A 23,862-nucleotide genomic window follows, 5' to 3' on the forward strand; every position below is an offset into this window, starting at 1 on the left:
TATGTCTGGGTCCCCACCCACTCACTCAGGGTTGATGTGTCACACCTGTAGTGATGGGAGGGGCACCAAAATGTGGTGTTTTTGATTGGGTAATAGGGGCACTCCCTTATTATAAATGTACAAACTTGTGTGTATGTTCACATGACCTGATGAAGATCAAAACAGATCGAAACGTTGTCAGCATTTAATTAAAGAACGTCTTACCTTTACCTGTGGTGTGCGGGCTCCATCCTATCTACATGAAGTTTCTTTTAGCCCAGCACCCAGCCTGTCGATGTGCGTATTCTATGTCTGCTCTTTTTCAGTAAACTGTCATGATTCAGAAGACATTTGTAGAACCGAGTTCAGGTTCAGGTTCAGGTTTATTTGTCATGTGTATAGATGTATAGATGTCATGTGTATAGCTGGAAGTACCCTCACTAAAAACGCCGGGACAACACTCCACACGTCCCAAGCTCTTCTCCGGCCTTCTGGCTCCAAAACTGTGGAATGCACTTCCCATTGCAGTCAGAACTGCAGCATCACTCCCAATCTTCCGCCGTAGTCTGAAAACCCACCTTTTCAGACTCCATCATGGCCCATAGCACTTACCCTATACCCCCTTAGATAGCATTTCTGTAGACTTAGATAGCATTTGATACAGACTTAAAGCATGTTATGTAAACAGCACTATAATTGCATTGTATGTAGTCATAGCACGTCACAGTACATATGTATAGCATAGTAGTATATATGTATAGTTTTATATGTATAGTTTCATTATATAGATATTCCACTGTTACTTTCTTAGCTTACGCATGTTTCATGATAAATGCTTTTTATGTGATGTATTCCCATGCTTTTTTTTTTGTTCTCGCTTAATGTAAATCGCTCTGGATTAAGAGCGTCTGCTAAATGCCTAAATTGTACAGAGAGTATAAATACAATGAAAAATATTTTTGCTCAGAGCACATACAGTCTTACATACGCAGGACATAAACAACATCTATAGTGCAAGAAAAAGAGAAAGAAACAGGAAAAGAAAAGTGCGAGTGAAGTGACCAAACAGTGCAGTCTTGCTGTGCATCGCCCAGGCGCCTCTCCGTGCAGCAGGCTGTCGGCACACGTCTGACAGGACGCCTGTCGCGGGTTCTGCGTGCACTGAAGGATCTTCAACGTCCTGGTGGAGTTATAATGTTGATTTTAGTTTTAGTCAGGCCCGGTTTGGCCATCGGGAGCATGGCCAGCAAAAAATAAATCTCTCCTAAGCTCAGGCCAGGCCAGCCACAGTCAATTTCAATTCAATTCAGGCAGTGTTGCTGCAGCACAACTACGTTGTGTGTCTTGTGTTAATGGAGGGAAGAAGTTAATAATATAAAATAACATCAGATGGTACATTTCTCATGTGAAATTACTGTAAAGGCCTCCAAAATGTCCCCCAAGGGCCCCCCAAATTTTGGCGAGCGCTGTGCGCTGTGCGCGCGGTGTGGCCTGCCAGGGCGTATAACTCCCGGCCTGATTTGGAGTTCCACTCCGGGCCTGGTTTTACTCATAGTCTCTTGAATAGTTTTCATTTAGTTTTAGTCACATTACACACACACACACACACTAAATCTATACAGTTGATTTCGTCGACTAAAATGTATTTTGGCGGGCCTTGATGCCGTCCGTCGTAATGACTGATTTTACGCGCCGCAACGTGTTGCGAGCTTGTAGATCTGCTGTTTTCAGCATGCGTGTAAAATGACTTATACGTGTAAAATGACTATACATACTGTATCTCTTGGCCACTACTAGTCCCTTCCTAACATTTTACTCTAGTTTTTATTTGTTGACGAAATTGTCGACTTAAATATTTTCATTTAAAGTTTCCATTTAGTTTTCGTCAGTGAAAAAAGGTAGTCAACGTAAAAAACATTGTCGTAGTATTACTCGACGAAATCATCACTGCTGTGGACAAACAATACAGTAACTCATTTAGTGATTTTGTGTTGTAAACATTACACAAATAATACGTTATATTAGTGGTTCCTAGTCATGTTTTTCCACCGATATACAGTATATATGCCACGTATATATATACGTATTCTCATGTGCAGTTATTTGTACTCCTGTTCAAATGAGTACAAATAAAACTCGTGTTCAGCTCTTTCTCTTTGTGTTGTGATTCTTAGAAAAACACAACAAAGGCAACAGTACCGTATAGCCTGATATCAGACTGAAGCCTGGATGTGTTTACAAGTGTCTGGACTTTCAGGCAAACAGTATAGCAAGCAGTTGTGGAAAAAAATAGGCCTACTCAATTGTTTTACGGTACTTTCTTTTCCCTTTTTAACTCTGATGATTTCCTTTGGACTATATAGTTGTGTATATTCGTACGTCTCTAAATGTTTTGATGAATTGAAAATGGTGGTCCCTATTGTAAACAAGTGTAATGCTTTAATGGTGTCGTCCACTCGCAGTTAACAGTGTTTGTATTGAGTTGTACTTGAAATGTACTGTAATTCTGCAAACAGAATGCAGAATGTCCCATTTCAAAACGCATACAAATATTTTGAAAATAGCTCACAATGTGTCGCGTTGCAACACTTTGTGAGCTTGTAGAATATGTATATAGGGCTGAAGTGGTTAACCCATTCTGACCGGGCACCCATTTTGGTGTTAGCATCATGTTATGCTTTACCTATTGAAAAATAGCAGATCTACAAGCTCATATCGCGCCACCGAGTGGCGCGATACGAGCTTGTAGGTCTGCTATTTTTGAAAGATTTCGAAGAACGACTGACATTTTTAGAATCTGATCTCAGGTCAGAATGGGTTCATCAGACCAGTGTGTGTCCAGTGGAAACCTCGTATGAATCTGATCTCAGGTCAGAATGGGTTAATGTATGTTTTGTAATAATAATCCAAATCTACAAAGTAACTAGCAACTAATGTTTTCAAATAAAAGTACAATATTTGCCTCTGAGATATAGTGTACTTAAGTACAGTACTTAAGTAAACATACTTAGTTACTTTACACCACTGTTCACAAGTAAAAAAAAACATGCAGACCCAGTCGAGTGCTCCTGTTTTGTATTTGGGAGGTCTCTTCTGAAGGCGGTGCATACTTAATTTAGACTAGTCATTGGTTAGACATGGGTTAAGGTTAGGTTTAGGTGTGCTGCCCCGTGGGAGGTTAGGTTTAGGGTGAGGGTTTGAGATAAGTTGTAGTTGTAGGACTACTGACTGGTCTAACCCAGGGGTTTTCAACAGGTGGTCCGTGGACCACTGGTGGTCCGTGGAGGTATTGCATGTGGTCCCTGACCATGCATTTAGTAATGTAGCAAAGTGAAGATTGTGTAATTTCTTCCACGGAACAGTGCACTAAACGTCTGTGCACTGTTCCGTGGAAGTGCGTCAATGTTATCAGAATTACTGGGAAGTCTGAGATTAAGAAATTCCATAGAAAAGGCAGTTAGTTAGAATCTGAAGAAGGGTGAAGTGTACCAGCTTGCCTGGTTGAGTCATCATTATTAGGAAATGTTAATGTGCCCATATAATGTCATCATGTGCTATATCTTGCACGTATTTGCCATTTTTACTATATATATATATATATATATATATATATATTACTATTATGAAAATAGTTATAATAGCCATAATGTATGGATGTAGATCTGCTGGTTGAACTATTTAAAATATGGAAGAAAATAAGTTTAGGGATAAAGGTTAAGGCACGCCCCAGATATAGGGCCACATGTGTCAGTCATCAGTTAAGTCCGTGGACCATCGATTGAGAAACAGTATAAGACATGGTCCCCAGGTTGATCCTTAGTCAAGGTGGTGGTCCCTGGTTCACAATCAGTTGAAAACCCCTGGTCTAACCAATGACTAGTCTAAACCAAAAACTGTCTAAACTAAGTACAGCACCCCTTCTGAAGCGCCCTGGTCATTTTTCTTTCTTATTCAAGTTGTTTTGAGACTCAGAGCACATCAGCCTTAGTGGACACTACTGTCCCTGTTGAGAGCACATCAGACTTAGTGGACACTCACAGGTCATTGTCTGTGCATGTCCAGCGGAAACCTCTGCTCTCCAGAATGCTGATCAGTTCCACTATTGATCCTGTGCTGCACGATTCTCTGCGGCGTATAAGAAGAACAAAGAGACAGACTCTCACACCTAAATATATTGTATAGATTATAGAACGAACATGCAGTAAACTGTGTTCATGTAACCATAGTCATACCAAGGAATAAACAAATTCTTATGGACGTGTTATTATATTACTCTCATGGAAAAAAAAACATTCAGAGTTGCTGTGCTATGGAAAGGATAACTTATATTCTGAAGAGGAAAAGTGAAATGTATATGATGAGGTTTGGGGGGGTCTTTTACCCAACTGTCGGACCGTGGTCTTTGACTGTCCTAATTAGATTTTGGACTTTAATATGTGTTTCTGTCTTTTCACTGATTTCAGTACGTTATGTATGTATGTATTTGCTCATGTGTTCCTGACGTGTGTTCCGCGTTGGTTTTGTGTTACTCTGTTGCCTTGGTTTTGTGTATCTTATTTTGTAGTATTGTTCCTCGTGTTTCCTGTCTATCCTAGTTACTGTTAGTTACCTTGTCAGGCTTGTCTAACCTACTTTGTATGTGTCAGTGTTTCCACCTGTGTCCTGTTAGTCCCCCAGCCTATCCTAGTGTTGATTGTGTTTTGGTTCCACCTGTGCCCTGTTAGTACCCTGTGTGTATTTAAGTCCTGTGTTTGCATTGTGTTCTTGTTGGTTCGTAGTTCCCTGCTGTGGGAGTTCCTGTATGTTTTCTTCTGTGATTTTGTCCTGCATTCTTTGCCCTGTATAATCAGACCAGTGTGTGTCCAGTGGAAACCTCGTATGAATCTGATCTCAGGTCAGAATGGGATAATTATGGAAGAACCTCAGATTATCTAATAAATCCTTCTAAGATTATTTGCTCTGCCTGCTGTCGCCTGCATTTGGGTCCTCATCGCTACTCACCGTAACACCAACTCATAATGATATACCTGTAAATACCTCATAAACCATTTGCATGTTGCATGTGCTGATTAGTTTTATTCATATTTCTCTCTTTGTTTTGCGTCTATGTAAAATATGGGTTCCAGGCTTTAACGGGAACAGCGCATGTTCGAGCGCTATAGTCCGAAAATTGTTCGGACTAATGCTCCGGTGAAATTACCATTGGTCAAATATATACATCAGGTTAAATATGTTTGGGTATGACTGTTGTCATGTCTTGCAAATTTGTTAAAATGTTGTTAAAAAACTGTGTTCATCATAGCAGTATGAGATCAATTTAGTTTAGGGCGTTTATGTATGTAGTATCCTCACATAAAGGGTCCCTCCAGGTTGGATACGACCTTGATGTTGACATGGGCCACCATTCGTGGGTTCAGACTGTCCAACTCAACACTTCCAAACATGCTGTGAAATGGAGAAAAAAAAAAGATTACATTTTATTACAGGCATAATGCAGTATTATACTGGCATATATTTGCTTTATAATGAATGGATGAATGAATGTCTCACTTTACCTTTTCCTGTTGAAGGCATTGTCAATCGATCCGTTCAGCAGAACCGTGATGTTTCCACATGCCGTTTCTGCAAACTGATCAAGCATAAAGACAGTGGCAGTAAGTTACAAACGTTTTTTTTATTATTTTTTATTTTATTTTGTCAACCGATTACATTTTTTGCCTCTCGCTTTACCATACTCTGTTCAACAGATATTCTTATACTTGACACACTTAGACAGCAAAGAGATTTATTTTTATTTTAGTGCTTCTTGTGGTGTCTTCTTGTGTCTATTGTTGATACCTGTCTGTTATGTCTGATAACATCTATAAAAAAAGATATATATATAAATTAAAAAACTAAAACGTACATGTTGTGAGGCTTGCCTCCACAAGGAGTACACTGGATGATGGATACATTCTGACCACTCTGGACAAGAACCTAAATCAAAGCCTGTAGAACAAAATATTGTGTGTGTGACTATATGTTTTATAGTGGGTACAGAACATACAGTAACATAGTGTACAGGGTACAATAAGTTAGTAACATCCCTGTGTCCCTGTGCTAAATGTTTTTAACCCATTTAGACCTGAGAACTGATTCTACAAAAGTTTTCTAATCACAGTTTTCTGAAAACCCTATGTTTCTATGTCAGTGGACGTGGTGGTTCTCAACGTTTTTCATGTCAAGGACCCCCAGAATTATCAGTATTTGGCCGCCGACCCCCATCTGAAAATATGTAGTCCCAGAAGCAAGATTTGAGTTAAAAACTGTTGGCTGGGAAAGAATATATATTCAAAGATTTTGCACTCATTTTCACGATTTTTCAGACCTACAGATCTGCAAGCTCATAGCGTGGCACTCGGTGCCACGCTATGAGCTTGTAGATTTGCTATTTTTCAACAGATAAAGTGGTTAAAATCTATATGCGACACAGTCGTTTTAACGCATCCCTCACCGACCTTAATCCGGTCGAACTAACGGGAGGTGGAACCTTAGGCCAGCCCCCAGATTGGTTTCAGTGCAAAAAATACCAGTTTATTCTCCACTACGGGTGTGCAGACTGAATATACAATTACAGCTACAATTATCTCTGGACAATGGAGTGCAAATAATGAACGACGACAAAAGAGTGTAACCCAAGAAGATGATTGACAGGTAACCTCGTTCCCAGAGATAAGAACTACTAAATGTGTCCAACCGGAAGTACAGGAAATGTCCAGCCTTTTGGGCAGTGGTAATTCGGTAACTAAGTACAAGAAAACCCTGATGGTAAAACATGTTGAAATGTGGCCGAGGAGGGCGGGGTCACTTCAGGGTTTTTAGCCGGACTAGACAAAAGTAAAACGAATCCCTGCACCTATGTCGTCCTCGTGGCCGCACCAGATGAGGTCGTTGAACATGTAGCCCACCAGGGTGTCCTCCAGCGTCCAGAAGCCTTGGAGCACGGCTGCATAGCTGTGCATCAGAGTCCGGGTCTTGCTCCAGAACAGGAACTAAAACACATGGAACACAAGGAAGCTATTCAACATGGTTTAGGAGGCAGTGGTTCCCAAACCTTTTCATGTCAAGGACCCCCAAATTGACACTCATTATAGCCCCGCGGACCCCCATTTAAAAAGACATGCCAGGGACCTCCCCATAAGAGAAGATTTTTATGTCTTGATTTTCAACCTGTTTAATTTCAAGGACCCCCCAGTTTGACATGCATTAGTCTACGGTCCCCCATTTAATAGCATTTCTATCTCTGGGTCCCCAATTTAGAGTGCACAAATGGAACCAAATGGTTGAGTTACAGACCCATAAGGGTCCACTTGGTTCCAAGCTATCATTTAGCTGGGTCCCCCCTGGAACTCCCTCAAGTACCCCTGCGGGTCCCCGGACCCCACTTTAGGAATCAGTGATTGATTTTCTTTAGTGTCAACCTTTGCCCTGCTGGGCCTAGCTGAAAGTATATTTGCTGTTTGTATTCGTTGCTGTCGGGCAGAAACCTACTATTTCCTTGTGGGTCTTTTTGTAAATTAATGCCCTACTTGACTCAAAAGTAGCAGATCTACAACCTCAAAACACGAAGTGAAGCGATGCGTTTTGAGGTTGTAGATCTGTTAATTCTGCTATAGTTTTGAATTTGAATCGTGAGAATTAATAGTTTTGGACTTACAGGTTTCCACCCTGACATAGATAATGTGGTCTTTGAATTTTACTTATAGCCTACTTGCATAAAAATGCTCTGATTCGAGTTGACTTGTGTACACACTTAAGACTTTTTAAAGATTTTAGATTGTATTCTTCGTACGGGGATTAGCGACAAATTGTGATCTACAAGCATACTACAACGTGTTTCACTGCAAACCTTCTGCCAAGATATTTTATGTGTACTGTATAATGGACAAAGGTATTACAGTTTATTATTATTATTATTAAAGGGATTTGGGGGAAGAAAACACTCACTCTGTCACAAGACCATGTTTGTTTTGGCACCATGGCATCAAACAGCTGATGGTAGTGCTTCACCTTTACATCACAAGAGGAGCGCTGGATAACGGCCTCCTCAAACTCTCTCCAGATCAGCTCACAGTCATAGCTGAAACGCACACACACACACACACACACACACACACACACACACACACACACACACACATCTGCCTGTAGCTCGTGCTGTTTACTGCTTTTTTTATATATATAATTTTTATCCCATGATTTTGTAACTCATTTTTCACCCCTGTGTCAATTATCTAATGTGATCCTGGGCTCTACACACCCTCCACCAACCTGGGGAGAGCAACGGACTTGAACTCATGCTTCCTTCATGCCTGAGTGTCCAAGTTGCTCCTTTTACACCTGTCAGGGGGGAGTTTCCCTGGTTGGACGTAGCGCGTGGAAGGAACACGTTGTTCCAACCAGTTCCTTTCCCCTCCATCAGGCGCCCCGGCTGGCCAGGGGGAGGCAGTTTATAGAGACCAGGATTACTGCATGTTTTTTGTGAGGGTACCTACCCTAGGGGACACACAGCTGTTTACATTTCTGACAAATAAATATTCAATCAATCAATCCAAAAATGTGCAGTTGGACATATAGAGAGATTGAGAGAGTATTACCTTGAGTCTGGGTGTAATAGTGTGATGTAAGTGTAACACCGTCCAATCACAATCTGTCTCAGGTTGGGCGTTGTCCCCATCTCGGCACACAACTCAGGATTAGGACAATTACACAGCAGCATTATAAAACCTTTGAAATTAATACAAAGAAAGATGATTATAAGTATCGTGATGTCAAACACCACTAAGAAATAAATGAATATGATATAAAGAGGATGACATGCATTGTAAAGAAAAGAAAAGGAAAGAAAGAAAGGATGCATAAAACAAAAAATAACAGATGCAGTTACAATGCAGAAGCAAAAAATAAATAAAACTCAATCAAAGGCAGCGGCAAACAGATCTTTAGTTTCAATTCTGCAAATTTTGAAAGCTAATGTTAGCCAATCAGGATGGAATATGAAATATCGGACAGATCTGTCTTGAGCACATAGGAGACTATAGAGCGTCGCAGTCCCGCCCCCTCGAGAGACCCGGAAAAGAAATCCCTGTTCATTTTCCTCATAGACTTTTCATAAAGTCTTTATTTAAAGACGTTTACGCCGTGGACAAAGACAACTCTAGTCGTGACCAATCATGACAACAAACAAAAATGTTCGGGCCAAACAAAGAATTAGAAGGTAGAAAAAACGGCAGGTTACAACACTTTTTTTGTTGTTTTTCTTCATTTTATAATTATTTGTTTGGTCCAAAATATTGTGTTGTCATGATTTGTCACGACAAGAGTTGGCTTCGTACAACGCTTAAAAAGTCTTTAAATAAATACGTTTTGAAAAGCCTATGGAGAAAATCATCCTGAATCATTTCCTGGGCCACTTGTCGTTCTGAAAGGGGGAGGGACTGCGACGCTCTAGTCTATAGAGATACTGTGTAACGATTTGCGGGATTTTTGGACAAAATATGGAGTCGGCCTCCTGGTGGCGCTATAACAGGCTGTTCTGGAAAACACACAAAGAAATACACACACACACACGGGTGTCAGGGTCAGTGACTTACATAGCAGGATGGACAGTGCAGAGGACTGTAATGTTTTATGTGAGGTCATGGTGATGGTGAGGGAAGCCCGCCCCGGGTTCCCTCATTGGTCTTCACAACCGAGACAGATCTGTGGAGAGAGGCAAGTTGAAAGTGTGTGTGTGTGTGTGTGTGTGTGTGTGTGTGTGTGTGTGTGTGTGTGTGTGTGTGCGTGTGTGTGTGTGTGCGTGTGTGTGTGTCTGTGTCGTGCGTGCGTGCGTATTTCTGGGAGAGTAACTTCATTAAAGATGAAGTGAATGAAAGTGTTTGTGATGTCTGCATAAGAACAAACACGTTAGTTTGAATAGCCTTATAACGGTGACTGCCCCGTGGTTCGACCATGCGTTAAGGTTGGCGACACCGGCTACACCAACATTCTTTTGCAACAAGTTGGCTAAACTTAGTTTGAGTTTCAAACACTTTTTTAATATCATGTCTATAAAAGGCTGTAGCTACTTTGATGAAAAAAAGAGTCACTCACAGCCCATACAGAACTGTTTCTCAATTCTTTATATCCATTGATGTAAAGATTGAAGATGGTGCATTAGTCCCTCCAGAAGAATGCGGGCAAAAGTCCTTATCATGCGGGAACAAATCCATTATTATGCAATTGAATATGTGCAGGGGGTTGATGAGAATTCATGCTGCGAAATGGCGGGAATTCGCTCAAATTGATCTCGGGAAATTTGTGGGGAAAAATGCGGGTAAAAGTTATAATGCGTTTTGAATTGATGAAAAAAAGGCTATTCTCCTATACGTCCTGTTCTCTATAGGCTACGGTGTTTGCAGTGCTTGGTTAAATCCAAGAAAACAAAACATCAAATGAGTTCTTACCATTTCGGTGTATGCTTAAACCCTAGGAAACACCAACGAAAGCTATACTTCCACCAGAGGGACGTCCGCGGCTCTTCTCCTCTTGCTGTGGTGATATGAGCAGCATGTGGCCTCTCCTCTCCTCTCCTCTCGGCCTCGTGGCTCACATAATCCAAAGGCTGGTCTTCATAACCCAATAAAAGCAGCTCCTAACAGATAAAGCCTTTTTCTCTCGGCTTGTCAGTCCAAATAGTTGATCCACATGACTCTTGTTAGGGTGCCATTAAAAAGAAGGAGAGAAAACCCCTCTGACTATACAGCCCTTTCTCTAAGAAGAAACATTGGGCCCTATCCTTACCCTTGTGCTTAAATGTTGTAAGCATTTTTTTTTTGCTATTTTGAAAAAACAATTAAATATAGTTCAAGTAGCCGATCTACAAGCTCACAACGAGTTGATGTCGATCGGTTATTTGAACTATTTTTAAAATGTTTTTCAAAAGAGTAAACAATGCCTAAAAAGTAGCGCGATTGTGATTCCCGTTAGTAAAACTGTCTGCATTTTTTGTTTTAAATTTTGTTTTGTTTTATATGAACAAAAAAAACAAATACAATTGTATCTATTGTGTCATTTATGAGGTTCTGAATGTGACTTCAATAGATAGATTGATTGATCTTGTATTCTTGTATTTGTTTTACTGAGGTTAGAAATAAGTTTGGGGTTAAGTTTAAGAATATGGTTAAGTTTAGGCATAGTTTTACTGATGTTAGGTTTAGGCATAGTTTTACTGAGGTTACGTTTATAGGAATAAGGTTAGGGTTAGGCATAGTTTCCAAAACATACTGGTCAGGCTACTACTTGGCCTCACTCCCCGAACCCACCTCACCCCTGCCCACTTTCACAGGCTGGAATGACTTAGGGTTGACGACAGAGTACAGCATCTTGCAAGATACCCAATACCATGTACCTGTCTAAATACTTCCTTAATGTCAACGGCGTCCACACCCACAACACCAGAGGGAGTTCAACAAACCATGTGCAACCATGTGACTAAATTCATTTTGCTCTTATGCCACCAAAATGTGGAACGCCCTACCAGCAGTTATTAAGACATGCGAATCACTTGACTCCTTCAAAACCGCTCTCTCAAAGGGCAACTACGGATGGCTCCAATTTGAAACTGGCCCCCGTAAAATCTGAATGCCCCACCCACCCCTTTTCCCCCTCACTGTATATGTATTTTACCCTTTTTCCACTCCTCTTTGATGATTTCCTTTTTTGAGTAGCGCTGAGTAGCGCTAGCACCTCCTATATACAGGTTTAATGTTTGTGTTTAGTTCAATGTTTGTTTTAAAAACACCATTGACGATGAAGAGAAAATTTACGTCATCTTGTCCCTAACACAAACATTAAATCCCATTAACAATAAAGAGAATTTGACACCGTTTGTTTTACATCATCATTACATAACCTAATCACCTCCTCGCCTCCTCGATGTTGTAAGGTGATACGAGAGCCCCTCACTTCACACGGGTGTGATTTTTGGCTTTATATAGAAGTGTATATTTGTACGTCTCTAAATGTTATGATGAATTGAACATGTTGGACCCTATTGTAAACAAGTGTAATGCTTTATGGTGTCGTCCACAGTTAACAACTTTAATTCTCCAATCTTTTAATAAATACTTAATCAGTTTAATCAGTTTACAGAGGTTACGTTTAGGAATACCTGGTGACGACTGTTCCGAGGTCACCGGATTTGCCCCGGGGCAACTGTGTTTTGGGGCAAGCGTTTTGGTATTCCTGGAGGGGTACCCCATCCCTCCAGCTCTTGCTTAAACAGAAAATGCTTTATACATTTTAAGCGATACATTTTAAGCTGATTAATACTTTCTACTGATTGGCTGAAGAGTGACCGACCACCTGAATATATATTGGATTTTATTGTTGTTAAAGTTATATTTAATGTATGCCAAATGTGTAAGCTCCCAGTGGTCTATCATTTGGCCTTGATGGTGTAGTCAGAGGTTGCACAGAGAACCTCAGTTGCTCCAGCTTGGCCCTCAAGGATTTGAAGTTACCAATGTTTTGTTGCAAGGCGGCAGAGTTTGGGCTGAGACCTTGCAGCTCCACTAGGTAACCACAGATGCTGTCAAGACACAAGTTAGTGAATCGTCGTCTGTCGTGCGTGAGTACTGTACTGGGGTCGTCCGCATATCCTGAGAGAAGCACATGGATGCACTCCATCAGGTGGAGGGGCTTCTTAAGGCGTTGCCAACAAGGATCCCGTGTTTTGGAGAGTCGGTCATAGACTTCCAGCAGGCGAGGCAACTGTACTCCAATCCCCCGCATGGTTTCCGTGACAAAGCCTGCGTTCCAGTTCGACTTACACACCTCCTGCTCTAAAAACCTCACTAGGAATTCAAGGGGAAAGTATCTGGGAGTTCCAGCATAGTTCTTTCCGAGCGACACCACTTTACACTTGAGGGCCACCATTCTGTCGGCAGGACTCATGGTTACACTGTCGGCCAGCTCGTTCTCCATGATCTCCTGCCACAGCGAGCACACTAGAGTCGGATCCGAGTGTCCAGCGCAATGAATAATGGCCAGCTTGCACTCTGGCAAATTAAAATGGTCGGCAAACTCTCCATAGAGCTTAGCGATATCCAGAAGTTCTGAGTCCAACTGTGAAATGATATCCCTCCCTGAGGGATGTCTAGACAATGCGTCCTGGATCTGTACTTGGATACGCACCACCTCCATCTTTTCTTCAAGTTCACGAAGGAACTCTCCATCGGCCCAGGAGCTCCTAGAACACAGGATGGCTCTAGAGATGTACTCCAAACGCTTCTGCAGGGGGATCTCAGTGCTGTACATGTCGGCGAGGCGTGCCAGTACATGGGCTGCCTTTCCAAAGTTGCGTCTCTTCTCGTAGTATTGCCCCAAGAGGTCCATGTTGTGCACTTTACTCCGGTCTTGCTTTATCATGTGCATCAGGTGTTCCTCCAGGAACGGAGAATTCACCTCCAGCAGCTTATCGATATGGCCAGCCTGGATCAGCCAGTTGTAGAGGGATATGTGAAACAGCTCATCCTGAGACCTCCGGGCCAGACCCAGCATCTGTTCCAAATGGGCAGTGGCGTCCTCGTTACTTGGCGTGTCAGGGTCAGATGTCAGAGCTGGCGGTGCAGGCTGCTCTGGGACGCCAGGAGACTGAAGGGCGGCCGTGCTCTGGTCCACCAGTTCCTGCATGGCGTCTGTGATGCACTTATAACACGACAGTCTTTCCTGCCATGCCGTCTGTCCAGCTCCGTCCGCCTCTGGCTCCCCGCTCTTATAGAAGCGGAGTCCCAGACATCGGGGATCCTTCTTGTCCGCTGCCGCGAGGCACAGCTCCAGGACTCCCTCGTAGAAACGGACCTGCCTGTACTGAGAACAGACGAGGGGCAGGTCTGTGTGATGGCTGATCTGCTGGTGCAGTCGTAGAGACTCTCTCAGGGTTCTCTCTTTGTCCGCCCGGTTCTGCATCTGCCAAGACCTCTGCAGCAGCTCGTTAGCCTCGGAGCACACGCTGTCATCACTGCTGTACAGTAAGGGACAGACGTCCCTGAGGTGATTACTGACCGCATCCACGGAGTCGCTGTTTTCGATGTTGACGTCAATAAGCGCTGTGATGAGAGCTCCTGTGAGCTCTTTACCCCGAATTACCGCATCCTTGAAACTCACTCCCTTCATCTGCTCCTGGAGCTCCTCGGGGAGCGCTGAGATAACGTGGCTAAACTGATGGTCACAGAGAAGCTTCCAGAGGGCCAGCGTCTGACAAGAACGATGGACCAGCTGCTGTATACCCTGTAGGGACCTTTTCTCATAGACCTGTGCCTGAACGTGCTGTGAGCTGGACCCGTCGGACCGCATGACACCCTGTGGCCTCCGTCGAGGGTTGGCAGGGGAGCTGAAACTGGCTGCTTCCAAAGATGAGGGGCGGCTGAACTGCTGAGAGTTCTTATCAAGGAATTCCCGCAGACCCTCTAACTCCAGGAGGACGGCCTCCAGATCACAAGAGCCAACGCTGCTCTCCAGAATAGTCGTAGTCTGATTCCCGTTGTTAATTGTCTTCTCAACAGCAAGGCTCCCATCCCAGATACTCCCCATAATACGGGTAAAGTAGACACTGACGCCATTGTGTTTTCCTGAGAAGACCGCCTCGGGTTCAGCCGACATCGAAGCAATAGGGGCAGCACCAGAAGGGATGGGGGTCACAAAAGGTCTAATTGGTGTAGATAAAACACCTGGCAACGGAGAGCTAAACATGAGTCCAACATGGCTTGGAGATGTGATGGCTGAGGGGAACCTCATCTGTGCCTCTCCATATCTGAAGAAGGCTCTAGTGGCCCACACTGAAACATCTCTGTCACAAGCAGCATTAGAACAGGCCAGGATCAAAGCTGTGGCACACGCTTGCTCCTCCCCATGCAGCTTGAAGAACTGTTCAATTTCGACACCTCCTCCTCCAGCACCACTAACCAAGAGGTGGCGCAGTTGGTCAACCGGACGCAGCTTACGGAAGATGTGACTACCCTTAGAAGACAGAAGGAGAAATCTTTGTGGGGGGACACAGTGTTGTTTAACCACCACAGGCGAGTCCGTAATGGGGACCAGGTCTTTGTTCAGTGGAGTAGAGACCTTGGTGGACCTCTTCCCATTAAGAACGCAGAGTGCCCAGGAATGACCGTCTACATTGGAGATTGCCTGAGTCTCCATCAGGGGTTTCTTGAAGGGGAAAGAGTCGTGGTTGATGCACCACAGGTTGTCGCTATCCTCTGTCCCAGACGCAGCCATTAGTAGAACTCCTTTGCTAAGTAGAGCCTTGTGGACCCTCGCGGGTTTCTGCAGGGTCGAAGATGGAGAAAACCCTGGTGGAAGACGGACATGCACCAAGCAAAGAAGGCTGGGTCTCGCAGCAACATGCTGCTGCTGTTGTGGCGATTCATGGGGGGTGGTGCTGAAGTAGAGACGCACACCTGCATGAGTAACAGCAAGCAGGTGACAGTGCAGAGACTCAGATCTGTCAATCACAGAGATCTGGACGATAGGTTCGAAGATGGAACGATCAATCGTCCTGGCGACGTTTGCAGCTTCTCCCACAATGCAACTCTGTGCCATGCATGCCACGCGACTCATGCCCACGCCACCGGCACCTAGGTCATATACCTGTAGGACTCCTTTATCTGAGCGCGTGAAGAGAGTGTTGCGATAGTCGTCAATGGCTATCTGCACAATGGGATCATCTTCTGAGAACCAGAACTGGACCATGGAGGGAACAAGAAGGGATAGTCTGCTTTGGGAGCGGTTGATTTTGTGGCATCGCTGGTTGAACCAGTCTGCTTCGGCCTGGTACACAATCTCATACAGGCAGCCGTCCTTGCCTGCCACGAAGATCCGTCCGTGGTCTGTGGAGGCGATGGCCAGGATGTGGGTGTCTGTCGGTACAGAGTAGAGTGGTTTCGGCAGCAGTTGCATCCCGCCATGCATGCTGTCATTCAACCCCGTATGGCCTTCGGGGAAACGGACTCCAAGGATAACCACGTCCACTGGAGTGGCCAGTACCAAGAGATAGCGGATGCTAGGCTGGAAAAACCCTGGCTTCGGTTTCACGAGACCCACCGACAGGATGGTTTCGACGAGACTGTCAAAATATGCCACATCTCCGCCGTCTTCATAGTTCCACATGAAGATGTGATTGTCTACGGTGAGCCACGCTCGACTTATCTCGGGAAAGACTCCCATCATGCTGTTGCACCGCACGTGGCCCAATTGCTCCACCAGCTCAGGGGGTAAGGGTACTCTGTGGGCGGCACTAAGCTCCGGCACACCAAGTAGCCCCGGTCCCTGGAGGGGATAGTCCACGCCTGACATTCCAGAGAGCAATGGCATGCCGTGGGAGGGAACCGACAGCAGCTCTGACAGATCGGGAAAGCAGCGGTCCGCTTGCAGGTGTCGGTCAACGAGTCGCCCGGCGCTCTCCAGCGCCTCGGCGAGCACAGCAGCCGGCGGGCTGCCGGGTCCAACGCTGGACAGCATGATGATGATGCTACCCTATACACCACCACCACCGCGGTATTACGGTATTACGCTGTGTTTCTCGCCAATGTGGCTGTAGAGTTCGTTTCCAAGGACACCGATATGAATTATGAATTAAATACTCTCTAGGAATAAACAAAGAGCACTGACAGGCAGCACGCCACAGTCCATGCACTACAGCTAAGTTGAAACATACACACTTTTAAGGAGGTCAGATTGATTGGCCCGGGTGAAACCTTGCCCAAATATGGAGATGACTGAGATCATAGCCTGGCCACATAATGTCTGAGAGAATCAGATCCACAAGAGACTCCAAAATTGATATGCATTTGTGCCGTGCTGTTTTTTACTTTATGTAGTGGCTAATTCACACCAAGAACAATACAACTTATAAAAGCCACTAAGGGCACCAGGCAGCGAATCTTACACAGAGTAAGGGAATGAGGCCTTTGTTCTGAGAGGCAGCGACATTTTTGTTGGTGTTTTATTCAGCTTTCCAGAGCCCAGACACTCCATATTTAGTCATAGCTGCATTCTTGGGAACTCCTTATATGGTTATGGCTGAGTCATGTATAGGATTTCACTTTTCACAACGGCTATGACGTCGGCATAACTAGGTACTATACAAATATGGTGATTATGCCCACTAATTAAAGTTAAATAGGGGTCATGAATGCAGCACAAATACACTGCAGAACAATCATTTTGCACAATAAACTGTTGTCTCTTAATTAAAGTCAACGTTTATGCAGCAAAAAAAAACAAAGCAAGGAAAACAATAATGACTTCTAAATACAAAAGACGAAAAGTTTCAAATGTCAAATCAAGGAATAACGAAACAACGGAGGATGCTCCCAATGACCAGGAGAGTCAGTTCATCCTCAGGCTGCCTACGGAATATGCATCGACAGTGAGAAGCATTGCTCAGTCGACCAGTGCAAAAGACAGACTCACCATCAAGTTCCACCCGGATGGTCGTCATGGCATTGTAACGGTGGACCGTGACTCCTTGGCCTGCAAACTGATGAATCTCCCCTGCGTCCTGGAGTCACTGAAAACAGTCGACAACAATACCTTTTATAAGACGTCTGATATCAGTCAGATACTGGTGTGCACGCTAGATGGAGACCTCGACCCGCCGACTGAAAGCACAAAGGACAAAATGAAGTACAACGAAATGGACAAGACGTTTCTCTGGAATCACGGCATCACTCGCCCCCTGAAGAACACGCGGAGGAGAAGATTCCGTAAGATGGCAAAGAAGAAATATATTGTTGAGTCTCCTGATGTGGAAGATCAGCTGAAGAGGCTGCTAAGCGCAGACGCAGAGGCCGTTAGTTCCAGGTATGAGGTGGAAGCGACGACGGAGGAGTCCCAGGAGACGGACCAGCACGGCTCTCTGGACAACAGCCTGGACTCCCCACCGGGCACCTCAGGACACAAGCTGGGGGCCAAGACCCCGCGGGACGAACTGAGGGAGCTCTTTGATGGCCTCAGCAGCAGCAGCAGCGAGGATGAGGAGGAGGATGAAGGGCAGTGGCAGAGGACCTGAACATCTAGAACAGGGCTTCCCAAACTGTGGTGCACCGTGCGCACCCCCCTGTGGTGCACCGTGCGTGAGCGCCTTCTAGGGGGTGCGTGACATGAAAAGGCTGAAAAGGATGTTCAGAAAACCTGTGGTGGCTTGGGTGGGGCCACATATGGCACATGGCGATGTGAATGATTATTTTCAGGTGTACACCCATTCTGACCGGGAACCCATTTTGGTGATATCATCATGTTATGCTTTAGCTATTGAAAAATAGCAGATCTACAAGCTCATAGCGCGCCACCGAGTGGCGCGCTACGAGCTTGTAGGTCTGCTATTTTTGAAAAATCGAAGAACAACTGTGACATTTTTTTAATCTGATCTCAGGTCAGAATGGGTTAATCAGACCAGTGTGTGTCCAGTGGAAACCTTGTATGAATCTGATCTCAGGTCAGAATGGGTTAAGTTACCCGTTCTAGTACAAGCAAGCCTTGTACAAGTTCTAGTTAGTGTACATGCCTTGATGTTCGGGAGCCTCAAAGCTGATCAAGGAGATCCTCTCATGTCTCTAAGGTCTGCATACAAAAGGCCCATTTTACAACCTGACCTGCAGAAACTGAATTTCCCCATTGGTCAGGAAATCCCACTGGAACTGGATAAAAGAGAGAGAGATGTTAGTGGATGGTCCACATGAGCAGAGCAAAGGAGCTCTGCTGGCTTTGACTTTTGACTTTTAGTTTTTAAATGCCAGTGGTGGAAAAAGTACTCACAGCTTTTGTCCCCTGCACACGTCTCAAGATTTGCCATTTTTCCATTGAGAATTCCGTTAAATATGACGTAAATTAATCATCAAAACATGAAATGCCATTGACATTGAAGGGAAAGTTTCCGTCATATGTAAACAAGCAAATCATCTAACCAGGTATTCTGATTAGCCAGTATGAGATGATGCATGAATGATGATGTATGATGATAAGAGCCCCCCTCACTTCACACGGGTGTGATTTTTTTAATTAACTAAAGGCATCAATACTACAATATAGAAATAGGCCGGAATTCTAAATGTAGTTGAGTGAAAGTACTCATTGTGTGGAATGTCTAATTTCCAGTTTTCAAATTACATAAAAGTATTTTGAAAATATTAATTTTCAAATTGCCAAAATGTATAGGCCTATACCTATAGCCTATAGCCTACACAGTTCTACTTCTACCCGGGTTGAAGTGGTTACTCATGTATAGGCCTATATGTTTTGTAATAATAATTCAAATACCTATAGGCTTTAACTAAAGTTTTGAAATTAAACTTGGAGCAAAATTAAGTAACCTACAATACGGATCCGAGTTGTGGAGTAGGCCTAGAAGTAAAACAATTTGAGATTGGAAAGTATTTGAGGTAGGCCTATTTATAAAGTACAAATACCTCAAAATGGTATGACTTGTATTGGGTACAGTCAGTACAGTAAGTAAATGTACAGTGTTAAATGCCATGCAGGCTCCATTAAATGCCATAACTCCCCTGACTCTGCATATTTCTAAATATTTGGCACTGGCAATTTGTGAATGCCAATGATTTTTTTTGTGAGGAGAAAAAATTATAATACCTGGTTTATTTGTTAAAACTATGACATTGCCCCTAAAACGATACATACCGGTAATTATGAACATTTATTATCGGCATCGATCGATGTGTGTATGCTTGATTGGTCTGGCCTGACTGCCGGCATTCTTCAATGAATCGATTGATCTAGTCTGTTATTCAGAAACCTCCTGATCCAACATGGCGTCAACAGCACCACCAACAAATCCTTCACAGTTGCTCCCACTGGGTTCGTAATAGACGCATGTATTGTTTATAATATAATATTTTAGGCATTATTAAACGCGTGACTAGTCGGCATTGAACGGTGGTTGTGTTTGGAGGATAGCAGGATGTTGTGTAGATTTAGCGTTCAGCATGTTTAGCGTCCCGCTCTGTCCGCCTGGCTAGTACCACCTGGGCTACCACAGTGGTTCCCAAACTTTTTCATATCAAGGACCCCCAAATTGACACTAATTAGCCCACGGACCCCCATTTGAAAATATATGCCAGGGACCCCCATAAGAGAAGATTTGTATGTCTCGATTTTCTACCTGTTTAATTTCAAGGACCCCCAGTTTGACATGCATTAGTCTAAGGTCTACGGTCCCCATTTAATAGCATTTCTATCTCTGGGACCCCCAATTTATATTGTACAATCAATGCTAATTTAACTCGGAGAGTGTACAAATGGAACGGGTCCATTTGGTTCCATTTGTACACTCTCTGAGAGTTACAGACCCATAAGGGTCCATTTGGTTCAAAATTATCATTTAGCTGGGGACCCCCTGGAACTCCCTCAAGTTACTTGAGTCTTAAGTACCCCTGGGGGTCCCCGGATCCCATTTTGGGAACCACTGGGCTACCATGTCCATTATGCACCTTACCTTTTCTTAAACTTGTTCGTGAGTATAGCAGGACCCCCAATTAAGCTTTTGATTGATTGACTGAAGTATTTATTAATAGTTTGCAGAAATACAGTACATTTCAAGCACAACTCAATACAAAAACTGTTAACTTACTGAGTGTGGACGACACCATAAATCATTACACTTGTTTACAAGAGGGTCCACCGTTTTCAGTTCATCATAACATCAGAGACGTACAACAAATATACACTTCAAGGTCAAATTAAAATGTCTTTGGCCTTAAGGCGTTTAAACTGAGTTATACTAATGTATATTATCTCATTTTGCTGGGGACCCCCTGGAACCCCCTCTCGGTGTATGATAGTGATCATGATCATGGGGTGAAAAGTGCTTCTAATAAGTCAAAATACCGGTAGTCTTTTGAAGACTGTTGTAATCTCTTCGTAAGGACCCTGGTCCGGTTCTGGCTGACCGGTAGTGTGTGTGCGCAGACTGGGTGGTGTGTGATAATCCAACTGAATTATTCCTGTGGTAACGGCGGCGATCGGACGGGCCCGGGAGAACAACAATAACGGGACACTCAGACAGTATCTCGCCAAAGGTTCACAATTTATTACACACATACAGAATCGTATATAGCTCTGGATCCTCGTGTCCTCATGACGTGCCACTGTGACATAACAATAACATCGGCTAGCAGCAAGTGGCCTTGCTCTCTGAGATGGCTTCAGTGGCTAAAGTCAGTCTGTCACAGTTCATGGCAGTACACAATACATATCCTGTACATTTGTATATTCACGTACAAGTACACAGCATAGGCACTCCTACACATATCATGTTGTATATCACAACAAAGACTATTCTGAGTAAGTCTCTTCAAGAGCGTAAAAGCAAACGTCATTGGGATAGATGGAAAACTTCTCTGTAATTGTTACCTCTTTCAAAAGTATGTGTACAACACTTAATGAAAGTAAAATAAAATGACTGATTGTAGGGAAAAACTAAATCCATTCTCTTTGGATCGAATAGTAATCTCAGCAATAAGGCAGACGGCTTCTCAGTTAAAGTGGGTGACAATATTATCACAAGAAAAGACTAAATTACCTACCTAGGTTCTTATCCTGGAGACAAATCTTTCCTGTGATAAAATGGCTACCAATGTAATACAAAGGCCAACAGAATCTTGCATAAGGAGAAGAGACTGGAGCAGCGCGGACATTTAGAGCCTTTTATTTAGGTGCTGAGTATACAAACGACTAACGTTTCGACCTTGCGGTCTTCATCAGAGTCATGAACAGCCAACAGAATCTTCTCAGTGCTCAACAAAAATAATTTGAAGACCCTAACGGGAGCCCTCTTTTCTTTGACTATGCATGCACCTCATGGTATCACAGCACCTCAAATCTTTGTTGAATAAATAATGAGCTGTGTGGTAAAAAGGGTTGAAAACCACTGATCAATGCAGCACCAGTTAAACCTTCATCTCAATCTGTTTTTCAGAACTTGTGGACAAATGCATCGGCTCTCGCATTCACATCGTCATGAAGACGGACAAAGAAATCGTGGGCACTCTGTTGGGTTTCGATGACTTTGTCAGTATCCTTTTTTCAGACTCTGGTGGTCCATTGATTTTACACGATGCAGCAGCATCATTGTGCAAACTAAGCCCAGTCCCCACCAATGATTCACATTAGGCCTGTCACAATTATTTCATAATAGTCTAATTTCAGTTATTTCAGAGATAATCGCAGTTATTTGTGCATAATCGTCATCTTTTTTTCTATGTTGGATTTTTAAAAGTACGGTAGTTGAAATGGCAGAGCTACAAGCTCAAAACGTCACGTTGTGTGATGTGTTTTGAGCTTGTAGATCGGCTATTTCCACTATTCACAAAGTATAAATTCATGCGATTCATCCAAGTAATTTTGTAATTTTGTTTACGAAGTCTAAAAGTCAAACAGAATTTATTCATATGTTCCAATGCCTTTTGTAGAGACATTTCTTTGAGTTCCATAACTTATTCTCTCAGACATGGTCCTTGAGGATGTGACAGAATTGTAAGTATGCATCTCTGGTTGCATTAAGTCACATTTTGTAAATGTAACGAACTATATTGTATCTGTATTCATAAACCTTTCTTCTCGAACTTGCGTTTTAGTGAACTCACGCCAGAAGGAAGGAGGATAACTAAATTGGATCAGATTCTACTTAACGGCAATAACATCACCATGGTATACAATTTTTCATTCACCTATCAGAAATGTATTCTGTGGAAACCCAGGTGTAAATTGATATAGTCAACTTTATAGTAATTTTAGTACTGTTTAAACAGTGACATTTTATCTTTGAGACATAACGGTAGATAATGCTATTGAGCCCTGTGATATAATTGTGTGATTGAAGTTCAAATTAGGAATTAATTCCAATGATTGTTTGTCCTTTTTTTCTTTAGCTCATACCTGGTGGAGAAGGTCCTGAGGTATAGAGGAGCAGCAGCAGAGGGCGCTGTTGCTCATGTTTTGTTTTCTGTTGTGGATAATGTCTCATTCCTTACTTTGTTCTACCTTGACTTTTTATTTGTGGTGTTTGAACAGAAATGACTTTTGTATCAGGTTTGCTAATTGAGCATTTGTGTTAATTGTGTAAAGTGTAAACCACATTATGAGAGACTGCTTTTTGTTAAGAATAAATCACAAAGATTGACACAGCCTTACAGACCGCTTCTTTCAAACAGGTGTTTGTTTTCCATTGTATCACATGTAAACAATATTATACAATTCATGATATTCTATAAGTGGAGCCTGCAGTGCTTTGCTACTGTTGCCCAGGTGGAGCCTGCAGAACCATTGCGGCTCAAGAATCCACCACTCCTGAATGAAGTGTCTGGTGCTGGGAGTCTGGTGCAACGCACAGGTCCTCCTGGTGAGAGCAGGAGTGGACCTGGTGAGACGTAGGAGGGGCCCGGGCAGGAGGCAACCCACAGAGCCTAGTCCCTCCACATGCCACCCAGAATTGTACCTCTCAGTCCCTGCATAGTAGTTCCGGAGTGGTGGTTCCAACGGATTGTGTGGCCCTGGTCTTTCCCTAGTGGGTCTGATCGAGGGTAGCTACTGGGACGTAAGTCGGGACTTGATCGCCCCGGCTGGGTCACCCGAGTGAGGGGTATGATGTTCGCGAGACCCGAAACCCTGATGACCTTGGGATATATCACTGAGGATACGTCCCAGTTGCATCCATGCGATGTATTTTCGTTCTATCATTTCATATTTGCTTACTGACACAATATACACATTTATATAGGCCGCACAAGCTGGCAGCCTGCATGCGTTTGCAACAACAGAATATACTTGACTCCCATGTGTATTGTT

The 23,862-nt window shown here is 43.5% G+C and overlaps 4 protein-coding genes across 4 annotated transcripts; 2 read left to right on the top strand and 2 right to left on the bottom strand.

Moving 5' to 3' along the window:
* Nucleotides 1-39: 39 nt before the first annotated feature.
* LOC308336034 (ADP-ribosyl cyclase/cyclic ADP-ribose hydrolase 1-like) lies at nt 40-8,695 on the bottom strand (the record flags this gene model as incomplete). The annotated part of the gene is made up of 9 exons (XM_080793278.1): nt 40-45; nt 1,042-1,159; nt 4,018-4,104; nt 5,332-5,424; nt 5,535-5,608; nt 5,885-5,967; nt 6,875-7,010; nt 7,996-8,098; nt 8,616-8,695. The coding sequence occupies 9 exons, from the start codon at nt 8,693-8,695 to the stop codon at nt 40-42; spliced, it is 780 nt and encodes a 259-aa protein (XP_080649404.1).
* A 3,126-nt stretch (nt 8,696-11,821) lies between these two features.
* LOC308336035 (nuclear pore complex protein Nup155-like) lies at nt 11,822-16,521 on the bottom strand (the record flags this gene model as incomplete). Its single annotated transcript, XM_080793279.1, has 2 exons — nt 11,822-11,837; nt 12,482-16,521. 2 exons carry the CDS (start codon nt 16,519-16,521, stop codon nt 11,822-11,824), a joined length of 4,056 nt encoding a protein of 1,351 aa, XP_080649405.1.
* A 781-nt stretch (nt 16,522-17,302) lies between these two features.
* On the top strand, nt 17,303-18,073 carry LOC308336036 (transcription initiation factor TFIID subunit 7-like; the record flags this gene model as incomplete). Its single annotated transcript, XM_080793280.1, has 1 exon — nt 17,303-18,073. One exon carries the CDS (start codon nt 17,303-17,305, stop codon nt 18,071-18,073), a length of 771 nt encoding a protein of 256 aa, XP_080649406.1.
* A 1,735-nt stretch (nt 18,074-19,808) lies between these two features.
* Nucleotides 19,809-23,201, top strand: lsm5 (LSM5 homolog, U6 small nuclear RNA and mRNA degradation associated). The gene is made up of 5 exons (XM_080793364.1): nt 19,809-19,875; nt 21,995-22,090; nt 22,524-22,551; nt 22,653-22,725; nt 22,947-23,201. Exons 1-5 carry the CDS (start codon nt 19,827-19,829, stop codon nt 22,977-22,979), a joined length of 279 nt encoding a protein of 92 aa, XP_080649490.1. The 5' UTR covers nt 19,809-19,826; the 3' UTR covers nt 22,980-23,201.
* The last annotated feature ends 661 nt before the right edge of the window (nt 23,202-23,862 follow it).

The sequence above is a fragment of the Protomyctophum bolini genome (genome assembly GCF_963924005.1).
Source record: "Protomyctophum bolini genome assembly, chromosome: 21".
NCBI lineage: Eukaryota > Metazoa > Chordata > Actinopteri > Myctophiformes > Myctophidae > Protomyctophum > Protomyctophum bolini.

Bases quoted from the DNA above. Each gene is read 5' to 3' on its own strand.
- lsm5 (XM_080793364.1), top strand. From the start codon at position 19,827: ATGGCGTCAACAGCACCACCAACAAATCCTTCACAGTTGCTCCCACTG. The intron at 19,876-21,994 runs GTTCGTAATAGA...TCTGTTTTTCAG, and splicing joins TTCACAGTTGCTCCCACTGG to AACTTGTGGACAAATGCATC. The intron at 22,552-22,652 runs GTAAGTATGCAT...CTTGCGTTTTAG, and splicing joins CTTGAGGATGTGACAGAATT to TGAACTCACGCCAGAAGGAA.